The sequence below is a fragment of the Pungitius pungitius genome, chromosome 21, assembly GCF_949316345.1.
Source record: "Pungitius pungitius chromosome 21, fPunPun2.1, whole genome shotgun sequence".
Lineage (NCBI taxonomy): Eukaryota > Metazoa > Chordata > Actinopteri > Perciformes > Gasterosteidae > Pungitius > Pungitius pungitius.
In genome coordinates, this window is record NC_084920.1 from 1685869 (window position 1) to 1699012 (window position 13144).

Here is a 13144-nt window from a genome sequence, read left to right on the forward strand (position 1 = left end):
CTTCTCTAAAAATTGGCTCCACACCAGGGAGTCATCTGGCTGTTTTGACTTTGTTTGTGATCGTTCTCGATCGCTCATCAACATTGAGATTTTGCATTTCAGTGCAGCCCAGGACTTGTGGACCACTCAACAAAAAAAGAGAAAAACAACCTTTTTTTCACAGTTAGTTTTTAATTCAATAATTTAAATGACTGAGTTAAAATCAAAAGCCCAGGAGACAATTTGCTGGACATAGGAAGACTTCTACAGAGGTCAAAAGCTTTTTTCCAATCATCCCTTTAAGAGAAATACCTTAAATCATGAGGATCTGTGCTGAAAGGAAACAACAGACATCAAATCAATGAAAAGTGAGACAAGAGTCATATTCTTGCCTCTAATAAGTGATTTCATTGTAGTACTCTAATATAAACAGATAAATATTGATTGCGGTATTCTATCAAAAAGAACTTTGTATAAAAATAAGCGAGTTGTTAAGCCTCCAGCTCCCTATTATATTTTAACATTACTTTGCTTTTTACACTATAAATCTTTATGTTTAGCTGAAACAATTGTGTGTGCTTCGTTTTTTAACGGCTTAGGTGAGCATCAACAAAGCTGAAACAATCTGCAAAAAAAAGCATTGAGTAGAAATGCTTCACCCTTAATTTGCCGGTGAGCTGGTGCAGAGGCTTCACACGTCCGCGTTTAGAACCTTCCCAGAAGGCAATAAGCAAGAAATATTTTGGGCTGGGTAAAGAATGCTTCACTTTTTTGCCAAAACATGCTCCGTATATTTGACTGCATCCCACATAGTTCTAAAAAGCAACATGTAACCTAGAAATATACACTGAGTTAAAAGACTATTAGGAAAATATTAGTCATTGTGACCAACATAACGACCATTTTATGGTCCTCTTCTATGTGCTTGTGTTGTACTTTGTCACCATATCCTGTAGGCTTCTTTCTTAACACGTGTGTAACCTCTTGATGAAATGAAACTAAAATGTAGCCACAGGGACGTGACGTCCACCTTTTACTGAGGTAACAGATCACCTGGACTTGATTAACATTAACATGTTGAGGTCTGGGTGTGATATTCTAAAGATGCATCTAGAAGAAGGGATATTTTTGGAAACACTATTGCCCATGCCAAAAGAAAAGTGATCATGCATTATAATTGTGTCTCTTAAACTGCTAGATTGAATCTGTTACCACAACTTAATCTATTTACTTTATTTAGGATTTTCTTTATTTGTGGTATTTTTTTCGGAATAATTTGAATCTCATTTAAAAACTGGAAATACTTTTTTGGAACACGATTATCTATTTTTCAAGATCCCTCTTAAGAATTCTTTGGAAGATTAAGTGGGGAACAATCACTTCAAAACAGAAGTCTGAGCTACAGTCATTACTTTGGTATGAAATCTGAGAACAAGTACACGAGTACAATTAACCAAAGAACTTCTTTCTCCTCGCGCGGACCTTTCTCTCGTGATCTCTGGAGCCAGAATTATAAATATGCATGTTCACTGCAAGAGAATCATTAAGGATAAGCCGACTAAAATGAATTCAGAACCATGTGCTTTAGTTGTTATTGCTTCCATGCGACCGTGGCCCTGTGTATTGACTCATTGCATTAGCCTATTGCTAAATATGCATTTGCAGCATGTGATGTTTGTGAAAAAGTCAACATGAGGAGCTCCTTCCTCTTTCTTCTGCTGCTGCTCACGTGTTTCTGTTGTCACAGCAAAGAGCAGGACAGCAGGTTTTCAGTCTTGCACACGATTCATTTTTGTTGTAAAAATGTCATATAATTATTATCTATAAACTAGGTCGAGTTTGCCCTGTTATTAATGACATAAGACCAGTTTGTTTACGCTCTTTTGGTGTAAAATGAAGGCGAGCCGTCGGTCGGGCTGCTGTGAATTGGCGCGTTTGGTCTCTTTTCTCCGTTCTCTTTCTTGCCTTCTTGCTGTGAACATGTAAAACGTAAAAGTTTAACGATGAATACCATTTTAACTTTCAGTCCAATTCAACTAAAAAGGATGAATTGAGTGATAAACGCAACGGCTACTTTTAGAAATTCAATCCATACATTTGGGTCTCTTCATGCTGAGCACTGGGTATTGATAAAAGCAATGTCGTACCATAGTTTACCATCCTTTACTCAAACAGAACTCGATAGGATTTTTCTCCCCTGATACTGTTAACAATATGCATAGATTCATTTTTAAAACGACAAAAACATTGTGTCTTCAATTCAGGCCAGTTTGTTGCAGTCTGAATTAGAAAAACCTGTTGCTGACTATCAGTATACAGGTTTGATTTGAAATTGTTAAGGTGCATCTCTGTGGAGTTACAAATTGCTGCTATTCATTATTGTTATTTTTTAATTCAAACGTGGATATTGCAACCTGTATCCTCCAGTCATGGCCATTCAAAGAACTACAAAACAGTTGTCCTCCATTTGTGCTTTAGTTTGGTTTTACCTGACTACTTCTCAATCTTTCTACATGGCCCGACATGTGTTGACATGTGTTGAGTGCAAATAAATCTTGATGTTAGTGACTTAAGATGTTTTTAAAACAGGGTCAAAATATGAGGTGTGAAGCGTTTATAACCAGAGTGAAGCTTCAGTCAAGTGAATTTCTGTTCAACATACATCCTTATGTTCTTCATAGTGCTATCGATGTAGCCTACCATGGTAGTTATTTGGGATCATCAATACACGAATGGAAGTGAAGAATTGTTCTCATGGCTCAACGAACGCAGGTCCGGTGCGTTGCAGCAATGCGAGGGGAGCTCAAGGGAGGCCTTGTCACTCTGGCCCAAAGTTGAAATAAGTTCTTTTGCGGGGAGGTAACTGATACTGCACACAAAACGTAACTTACCTAAGCAATGTATTTACACTTTGATTATAAGGTTCTGTCAGAGGTTTTGATGCACTATCGTTGAACCTCTTAACTCAAAATGAGCATGTGAAAAAAGATTCAAGTTTCCGTTGAGGAAAAAGGTCTTTCCATTGCCTTTTCCTTGATTGTAGACATTCCTTACCACAATTCTGTGTACTCTTGCTTCCCCCCAGTTCTTCCAGTTAAGTCCCTTTTATTGTTATGCTTCCTCAGCAGTCAACCCTTCTTATGGCACTTTGCATTGTTCTGCATTTCACACTTGGATACAGCTTTTGAAAGTTGATCCAGGGTCAATGGGTCGAGGTCATATTTCCGACTCTCGACGATATGATCTTTGATCCACCGCCCTGGGGGCCTGTAAGCGCTCAAACTCATGTCGGCTGTTCCTGTCTGGACTGAGGTTCGCCACAACCCTGCTGCCACCGCCTACGTCCTCCTCGCCTTCATCGCGGCTGAGGAAGGCCAGCTCATTTTCGTAGCAGAAAGCGTTAGAGCTTGGGACTAAGTACTTGTTCTCAACCATGTCCTTGGCACTGCAGCGGGGGGTGGACGGCACCTCGTAGGTTTTGTGAAAGTGAGAGTAATCCACCTTGTACAGGTTCTTCTCCTCGAACAAGACCGGCTCGAAACGGTGACCCCAAAGGACCTCAGAGGCCAAGTAGGAGCTGCGAGCTTGCGTGGTCATGGCGGTCGCTTCAACCATCCCCTCCAAGATGACGACGATCTCAAAGTCCGCCGTCTCCAAGTCCTGTTTGCCAATCCCAAACAGGGGGCTGTTCACATCTATCTCATGCAGAATGGTGATGGGCGAAACCAAGAAGATCCTGTCCAGACCTTTGTCGAAGCCCACATTAATGTCTATCTGGTCCAGAGGAATGTATTCCCCCTCGTCAGTGATCCGAGGTTTGATGAGCTGTGCCCTCACGTGGGCCTCTACGATGTGGCTCTTGCGCAGGTTCCCCACCCGCCACATTAGGCACAGCTTTCCATCCCGCATGGCAATGACAGCGTTGTGGCTGAACAACAGCGTTTGCGCTCGCTTCTTAGGCCTCGCCATCTTGGCCATGATGGCGCCAATCATAAAGCAGTCAATGATGCATCCCACTATGGACTGGAAGACCACCATGAAGACAGCCACCGGGCACTCTTCAGTCACACAGCGGTAGCCGTAACCTATGGTCGACTGTGTCTCAATGGAGAATAGAAACGCCGCCACAAATCCGTTGACCTGGAGGACGCAGGGAGTGAAGTTGTCGTCTCCGGCGGGGTTATCCAGATCTCCGTGCAGCAGAGCAATGACCCAAAAGGCCAAGCCAAAGAGCAGCCAGGAGACAACGAAAACAAGGGTGAAGACCAACAGCATCCATCGCCAGCGAATATCCACACACGTGGTGAAGATGTCGGCCATGTAGCGCTGCGACTTGTCCTCCATGTTGGAAAACTGCACATTGCACTGGCCGTTCTTTTTGACGAAGCGGTTGCGGCACTTGCGGCGCGTGTGGATCTTGCCATTGCCGAAGCCGTTCATACCATGCATGGTCGTGAGGCGCAGGCCCTCTTCCTCAGACGACACAATGCTGTAGCGGTTGATCCTGCCCACGCTCATGCTCCGGCTGCAGGGTCCGCGTGGAGGGACTGGCCCGGAGCGGTCGAGGCCCCTCACAGCGTGATCACTGGCCGAGTTGCATTTTAGTTTTTCGCCCCGTCCCTGTGGAGAATGTCAGGAGAGGGGGACAATCAATTCACACCAAACATGCGTATGAAACCACATACACACTCTGTCATACAATCTGTCGGCGGATGAGCTGCTTGTAAAACTTGACAAAGAATGACTGATAATAAAACTGATAATGATAATATTATTTATAGACCATTTCAATAAATTACTTTAATTAAAAAACAAATTAAAAATTCTAGAATATCCTCCCGAATACATTTTCATAAAAAGTAATCTCAATCAAGTTCATCTAGATTTAATTGAAAATGTTTTTTATTCATATTTAATGCAATATGTTTGTTTATTAATTATTATTCTAGTTTTCCTCTTTCTCTTCTCCTTGTGTGAAATCTGACGTTCAGTAAGATAAGGAACCATGACGGAGTAAGCATTGTGGTCCCTCTTCTGTCTCCCACTTCTCTGCACAAGGTCTATGATGTCAGTATCTACAATACCCGTTAATTCAGTTAATTCACTCCGTCGCCTCGCCATCTTGTTCCCTTTAACATCACGACTCAAAATCCAATTGGTCCTCACTGAAGGGTCCTCATGTCTTTGGATGTTGGCCGGCGAAATGAAGAGCTGATCTCACAGCAGATCCACTTGTGTCACGTGGCTTTTCCTCTGCTTTTCTCTTTTTAAATTAGACGGTTGGCAGCGGTAGTCACCTGCCAGATGTTTATTATTCCAGGATGAAAAAGCATCCGTCATGTGAGTCACTTCTCGCATCTGGTTAGGTGTTTTATGAAATTAGGGGGGCTGTCATGTTTCAGGCCTGCCAGGGCCGGGGAAGGCTATCACACGCTAGCTTGCTGCACTCTTGTATTTATAGATTGTCAGCAGCACCACACACATCACATATTGAGTGTGGTCTTTGCCACTGTCCTTTCACGACAATACGTGTTTGTCAGAGGAGTGGACGGGGTTGTTTGTGGTTCAGTATTTGAACATGCTGCGGGGAGGGAGGGGGGCCTGCATGTGTGCCACTGACTCCATGGTCATGCAATTCCAGATGCTGAGTACACAGATGAGGGAGGACTATTTATTTGCGGTTTTATTAATCATGTTGTGAGGATGCACCTTCCCATGGTGCAGATAGCAGATCTCCCCTGTGCAATGTCCTGTATTAGCTTTTTACTGTAATTACACAGCGGAGCTTTAGTTTACGTGTTTATACACTCATAACACAGTAAAGTATGTTTTCAAAGTCTGGAATGTGATGAATCTACAACAGATGACCTGTTAACCCTTGGGGTCAAGGACTTCTGCCCCGAGGGGGGGGGGGCTGGATTAAAGCCCTTCTGGGTGCAGTCAGCTTTCTATCGCCTGGCAACATCCGTTCTGTGTCTGCTGGCCTGATTTGGGCCCTGAAGACTTGACGGTTCAGTCATGTGCGATCCCAAATCCCGGGTGCACTGCCTTCTGCCGAGCACTCGCACTAACTCCATCCTCAGTTACACTCTTTCAGGTGAAAGCTCTCCTCATCTGGAGATTGTCCGGTCAGTAAAATATACTGTAGCTAAATGTTCTATTTTTATACTTCCAACGGCTCTGTTTTCACACTACATCACACTACATTCCCTGAAGAGCACAGCTGCTGATGCTTAAAATAGACAACCTCATCTGCTCACCTCGAATCTGCAAAAATGTCACCTAAATTTCATTATCAGCTACGTATGTGCTCGTTGGCTCACCTGTGTAGAGGCAGGTGGGCCTGGATGTATTGAACAATAACCCCACTGACGTGCTCAATAATTGAGATGGATACTGACATTATTACATTACGCATCTCTGTCTCTGCAGGCATGACGTCTCCACGTCTTACTGCACAAGGTCAGCTGTCCAGAAAATTGGTCAAACCCAAGTAAAAAGCCTTTTGGTCTCATTAGAAAAGAAAGTCTTTAAGTTCATGATGCTTAGAGAGTCCTCTTCGCCCGCAGCTCGTTGACTTTGAATCTATGGTAGTCTTCACCAAAGTGACAACTGCATAGCTATAATGTCTTTATTCAAATGAATTAGAAGGTAAATCATCCATAGCCCTTTATTCATATTAATCACAGATTAAGACATTTAATTGAAAAGCTCACTGTGCAGATGAAAAAAATATACAGCCGTTTAGTGCCGTTGTTAATGATCCTGTTACAGTCAGAATTCAAAAATTCAAACAATTGGAGTGCGGCCAAAATTGAAACCACCGTTTTACCACCTAACAAAATGTCGTTTGTGAAAGTGGCCGCAGATTCCAGTGCTGTGTTTCGACTTGTAGTGGATGAACCTCTTTGTTTGTATTGGGATCAAAGTTTAGGCCTTTAATAGCGCTCTGCCATGCACATGCCGCACTGCAAGCTGCTTGGAATGATCGCTCAGCGGGGGGGGTGGGGGGGGGGGGCATTTGTGTGTATCGCTGTATCTTTATTTTTGTGTGGCCTCGTTGTTCACACACTTTTAGGAGACACCCATCCTTGATTCATAAGGCGGCACAGAGAACGTGATTACTGCTGCCAATCATTTCCAAAATGACCTTTTGTAACCTTGTCCTGTGCGTGTGTGTTCTCGGGGAGTTAAGCGGAGAGTCGAGGGGTGACAATAAGCTCGCCGCCGATTGGGATCAATGGAATGAATAATTGGATGTGCAAAATAATTGAAGGGATTTGGAGGAACGGTGTCGTGCAGCGGGACAGGGTACTTCATCTCAGGAGAAGCTCGCAGGAAACCGAGCTGAGCCGCCACCATCCCGGGCCCACCTCCCAGGGCCTTTGTGAAGGAAGAGGCGCGGCTCATGTTTCGTTGTATTTTCCTATAGCTCGCCGAGCGGAACTCAACTCGTCTCAAGTAACCTTTGGGTTTTTTTCTATAGAAAGTAACACCGCGGGGACGGGGAAGCGGGGCTGAGACATGTCTGATTGACAGCGTGTTACACGAACAAGCGCGTAGTGTGTTGTTGTTGTTGTCATTTTCAGACTCAATGCAATAATTGTCACTGTGCCGTTTTTGAAGGCTGCTCATGGTTCGTCTGCTATGTGAGAATCAGACAGTCGGCGGCCCCGGAGGCCGATGCCCAGGGCTGCGATTGCCGTCTCTGGTTGAGAGAAGTGGAAGAGAGACGAGTCCAGAAAGTACAGAGTCACCTTCTCACATTGTTTCAACAGCTGGTAAATTATATACAAGTAGAACAAGATCTGTAGTATTTTCTATCGCTAGCTGCACCTGTAGTTTTTTTTTCTGCACTCAAACACCTGCTTTCCTTTGATTGATCAATCCCACATGTAAGCTTCTCCCTGGGCTTTTTTGATCTTCATTTGTGCAGCTTTTAATTACTTGTACCCGTTCACAAAGGCTCAATCGTCCATATTTAACCTAAACTCTGTAATTTTCCAATTTGAATCAGCACCTGTTGGTTTGAGCTCACACGCTACACGATACATTATTTGCAACACGATACTCTACAGGGAGATACAACAAGTTATTGTCGATGTGTTTGAAGTGATGTTGTGCCTTTGTTATATTCTACAATTTCAGTTTGCTTGCTAAACATCCTTTTTTTTGGATCATAAAGGTGATTCAAACTGAAGTACGCTGAGATGAAAAGCAGGGAGAGGTAATTGAGCTGTCAGGCTATTCCGCATAAATCTTTGTCCTCCTCATCCTCCGTCTCTTTTGTAACCTCACATTAGAGATTTCTTCATACACTGAAAAGTGCAGTACCCAAAGCGACGCATTAATCCATTGATACCTGCTCACGTCTGTCCTGCAGTGATATTATCCCAAATGACATCTGTGGTCTGTTATCTGGAACAGCACTCTCTGGATAATTAGGTGCCCCGAAAGTGCACGAGTGGTAACCAATGCATTTATATTATAAGTTTGGGATGAATTTGGCAGACGTGGTGCAGAAATGAGTGTTTGTTTACATTGCCTGAATGTTTTGATTTGTTGAATGGAAGTCATTAAATAGTCTATTAAACCTAAAATGTGTTAGCAAATGCCCATCACACGTTTGAAATTGTTTCTCTCAAATGTCTTATTTTGTCTGATTCATGGTCTATAAACCTATTATTCAGATGATAATAAACAGGATCAATTGGTGCACTTTTCATAGATACATTTTATTTTCGCCAATGCCTTTTCTTTAGACTCAACAATGGATCTTTCCAGCAGGACTGTTGTCACACAATACAATCCTTTTATATCGTCTTAGTGAAGGAGCTCTGACGTCAGTGGAGACGAGGCGAATCCACCAGTAATGTACACGCAAACTTCATTGCTAAATTCTGGATTCAAGTTTTGCCTGAAAGATTGCTTTTGATGCTTGTCGTCAATCACCTTCTACCTTTCTACAAGTGTGTTTTTTTCTGGAAGCCTTTCGATTTCACAGCCAGCAGACATGGCCTCCAAAATCTATGCTCCAGATCAAAGGTGATTAACCCGGTTTGAGTGTCTTGTGGATAAAGCAACATCATTTAATATTATAAACACATTGTGTTGATCCAGATTCCACAGTGAACCTTCCCGCTGTGTTGCTTTATTCTGTGCAGTTGTGTAACTATTTGTTGTCTTGAAATGAATCCGCTTTGATGTCTGGTGCTTACATTCACATCGAGATGAATAGTCGTGGAATTCTTTTAGGCAATTGTCACACATTTATATAAACCACAAGTTTGGTAATTGCTGACGTAGTGCAAGTATTGGACGTTGTAATTTCAACAAGGAGACTCGTCTCTGGTGTTGAAAGCATCAACACCAGAGACGATGGACACCTGACCGATGTTTGAGTCGTTCTCTCCATCTTACCTTTCTCTCTACCTGTCCTCCCCCCGGGCTGCAGAAGTAAACGGCGCTGTCTTCTCTCCCGGCGTCCCACTTAACCAAACTGAGGCATTCTTTGCATCTGCCAGCGCAGCTGCTCCTTCTTTGTGTGTTACTCTAATACCGGAGAAACCCACTCCATCATCTTCAGCACGAGGCGCAGACCGCGCTTGAATTTCTTCATCCTCGCCTGAAGTCTTCTGTCTCTCTCCCTCTCTCTCTCTCTCTCTCGCTCTGCCTCTCTCTCTCTCTCTTTTCTCAGGTGCTTTCGCAAGTGCGGATGAGACGCAGCTCCGACCGGGCCGAATCCCACCAGAACCTTGGGCCGAGACACTTTTTTTTTGTCTCGCTGGGTCGGTGGCTCCCGTACAAAACAGGTACGAAGCGTTTAGCGGGGATTATTCCAGTGAAAATTCAGGTTTTTGTATCTCCATATTCTGGAGCAATTTGTCCAGCCGGTCCTCTGCTCCTCCTGCGTCTTCGGTAACATCAAGTCTTTCCTTCACATGAAGCTGTTCAATCCTCCTCGCTGCTTATTAACTGAACATCTCTCTTTATCAATCTATTGCAATCTGATCTAGTTGGACGGCTGATCTCTCTCTCTCTCTCTCTCTCTCTCTCTCTCTCTCTCTCTCTCTCTTTCACACTCTCTCTCCCCCGTCTATTTCTTTGCTCTCTCTGCTCTCCGTCCCTCCCTCCCCCCAGTGGTGTCACAGAAGCTGCCATTTGCAGTCCTGCCTCCCTCCTCTCCCCTCTCTCCTCCCTCTCTCTCTCGCCTTCTCTCCTGTTGTCTCCCTCCCTCCCTCCCACATCATGGCACTACCAGTTGACAGCAACTTGCTGCACAGACGTATCATTCAGAAAGCACAAGCAGACAATCCACCATTGTATCTGATCAGATGTTAATCAAAAGTAAAAGCAGGCCGCATCATGAAGAAGAGCAGCTTTCACAATCAGCTGTCAGCTGCCTTTTTAGTCCAGATGCTTTGCTTTCACTCCTCACATCATTTACCTGTCAGAGGTAATAGCCGAGGACTTTGCAGCAACAGCTGACTGTTGCACGTCGGAGGGAAATATTCACGTGTCCTTTCGAACTTGTCTTCTATGCATGTTGTGCAGTGCAGTCTGGACCAGCATGTAATGCTGCTGGCTGCTGTGTCTCTGGGAGAGGAAAGGCCCTACACACACACTAAATACTAGTGAATTAAATGTGTGTGTGTGTGTGTGTGTGTGTGCGGAGGATGTTCTCCAGGACTCCTGTTTCGTGTCCATCACTCTTACTGCGGGACGCTGTTCTACGATGGTCGTCTATGAAAACGCTGTTATCCTGAGGAAGAGTCGTTTTCAGGCTGTTCTTTCTCCATGTGCCTCTATCTCGGGAAAAATGAACGTAGTGTTCTGGGTTCCTGCCTCCAGCCGCCGTTGTGAGCAACCTGCAGCTTTTTCGTGCATCGCCTCGACCGCTGAGCACGTTACGGTTGCCCTCGACAGCTTCAAAGTGTGACGTAGCCGTCAGACCCGAGCGCCTGTTTTCCTGTTCTCACGTCTTTCCAGAGAGCCAGTCATCACTCAAATGCTAAAAGAGATGACAATTAGCAAGGGGGCGGGGGGTTGTTGAGGGGGGTGTGAAGTTTCTAAATGCAGCCGTACTGGCTCAGCCCCAGCTCCACCGCTAATGATTCATCAGTGCAGGAACCCTCTCGCTCTCTTTTCTTTACCTCGCCCTAGCTGTGGGCTCCTGTTCTTTCTCCTTAGCAGCCTCTGATTTTCCGACCTCTGAGGGTGATTTGCAATAGCCTGTGTGCGATCATCACCGGGCTATTGTGTGTGGCTGAGGACGTCGACTACTGCAGCTCAAAGCGTCCTTTTTAAAGGCGCCTCTTGGTCCGTGTCGGCAACAGGTACCGTACCCGTCCCTGCGTGAAGGCTTTGACGCCGTGGTGCTGCAGGCCTGGAGAACAGCACATCACGAGGTTCACACATCCAGACTGTAAACCGTGTTACGTAACCGCACCACAATCACAGGTGGCAGCTCACGTACCGTTTGCATGCGCATGTGTCTGTGTGTGCGCGCGCGTGTGTGCGCGTGCATGTGTGTGTGTGTGTGTAAATGAGAGGGTTTTGCCTCCCAGTGAGACGGCTAAGTGGGATCTGCTGCCGCTTCCATGGCTACAGGTATAACACGTTTTCACTATTTTCAGCCCATTGGGAACTGGTAGAACTGAATCAAAGAGAGTGGCAAGAAAGGGGAGGCGGCTTCTGTAATACTCCAAACATGACTCCTACATTCAACACACTTTATATGGTCCCTAAGCACTAGACATTGATGAAAGTCCTTTTAATAAAACCGCAAAACAGGGTATGTGACACAGAGGTCTTCGACAGCAGCGGAGACGAGAGAGTGAAATGTTTCTGCTGCTGCCTGCGCTACGCAGAAAGCTGTAATTTGCATTAATCAGCGAGGCCCTAAGAATATACTTTTGACAATCCTTCTGACGATAGTGATCGTGGCGTTTAATCTCCAACAATGACGCTGGCTGTGGGCAGACAGAAGCTCTTTAGACTCAGCGCTCAGTCAAGGAATATCATCTGCAGGGACACACAAAGGGAAATACCTGCCTTGGTAGAGATGTGGGATACTCATATTTACTCGTATATATACTCGTATATTCAATTCAGCACCGTTTTCCTGTAAGATTCTTAATGTCACACCTAAATCCACCTGTTTGAATATCAAATTGCTTCATATATGTTTGTAATTAAATAAAACCACCCCCCCCCCCCCCCCCCCCCGTCATTTTGATTCTTCTAAACCACAGCTGCATAATGTCACTGAACCTTCCTCTGCGTCTCTCATCTGAATAAATCATTTAGTCTGGAACTTCGCCCTCCCCGCTGGGCTTGTTTAAAACAGCCCAATCACATTGTTCTCTGAGCTCCTGTCTGATGCGGCTATTTCCGGCTACGCAGCCGTTCCTGCTCATTTCATTTCTGCAACTTAATTTCTAGTCAGCGGGGATTAGGAATGTGATATTACTGAACTCACATTGGCCAAAATAGCTGTGAAAAGGGCTTCTTGTTCTCGGGCCCAGCTGGCTGTGGCGGAGGTGGACTGTGCATGTGTGTCAGGGGGTCGATTCAAATCTTGGACCGCGTGGAAAATAACGACTTACACAAACTTCAAAAGTGGCGGTCGTAAATTTCATTTTTGCAGAAGCTTCCTTGTTATCTCACGTATTGCTTCTAATTGGTTTCATATCGGTTCTTCCCTTAGAAAGAATTAGTGACATGTTGTTGTTCACATAAAAACCTGTTGATGCACAAGTGTGATGCAGGTTGATGGTCCTCTATTGTAGCTGTTGTCTTCACTACAGGACTGATGGGGGGGGGGGTATAAATGAGTCTGTAGGGCTGAAGTGCTGCACTTAACTTCTCTCAGCTGCTCAGCGGTCTAAATTAGAGCTCAGACTACTGTAAACCACCGGAGGCTCCTTCCACTCACTAGTACACCTCAGTCATTTCTCATCACTTGTGATCCCCGACTTATTCTGCTATTTAATAAGAGCTGCAACGTGCATCTGCTCTTGGTTTTCATCCATGCTTGGATTAATGATGTAAAGCCTTGTGGGTGTTTATCAGGACAAACAAAATACATTTGTAATTAATATATAGATGAGGAGTATGCAAGTTTAGATTTGATCATGAGCTGAAAGCACGTGTTGTTGTTTTT

The 13144-nt window shown here is 44.6% G+C and overlaps 1 protein-coding gene across 1 annotated transcript; it reads right to left on the minus strand.

Moving 5' to 3' along the window:
- Positions 1–1112: 1112 nt before the first annotated feature.
- kcnj12a (potassium inwardly rectifying channel subfamily J member 12a) lies at positions 1113–10168 on the minus strand. Its single transcript, XM_037464438.2, has 2 exons — positions 9400–10168; positions 1113–4599 (listed from the first exon to the last, which is right to left on the minus strand). Exon 2 carries the CDS (start codon positions 4495–4497, stop codon positions 3196–3198), a length of 1302 nt encoding a protein of 433 aa, XP_037320335.1. The 5' UTR covers positions 4498–4599; positions 9400–10168; the 3' UTR covers positions 1113–3195.
- Between the last annotated feature and the right edge of the window lie 2976 nt (positions 10169–13144).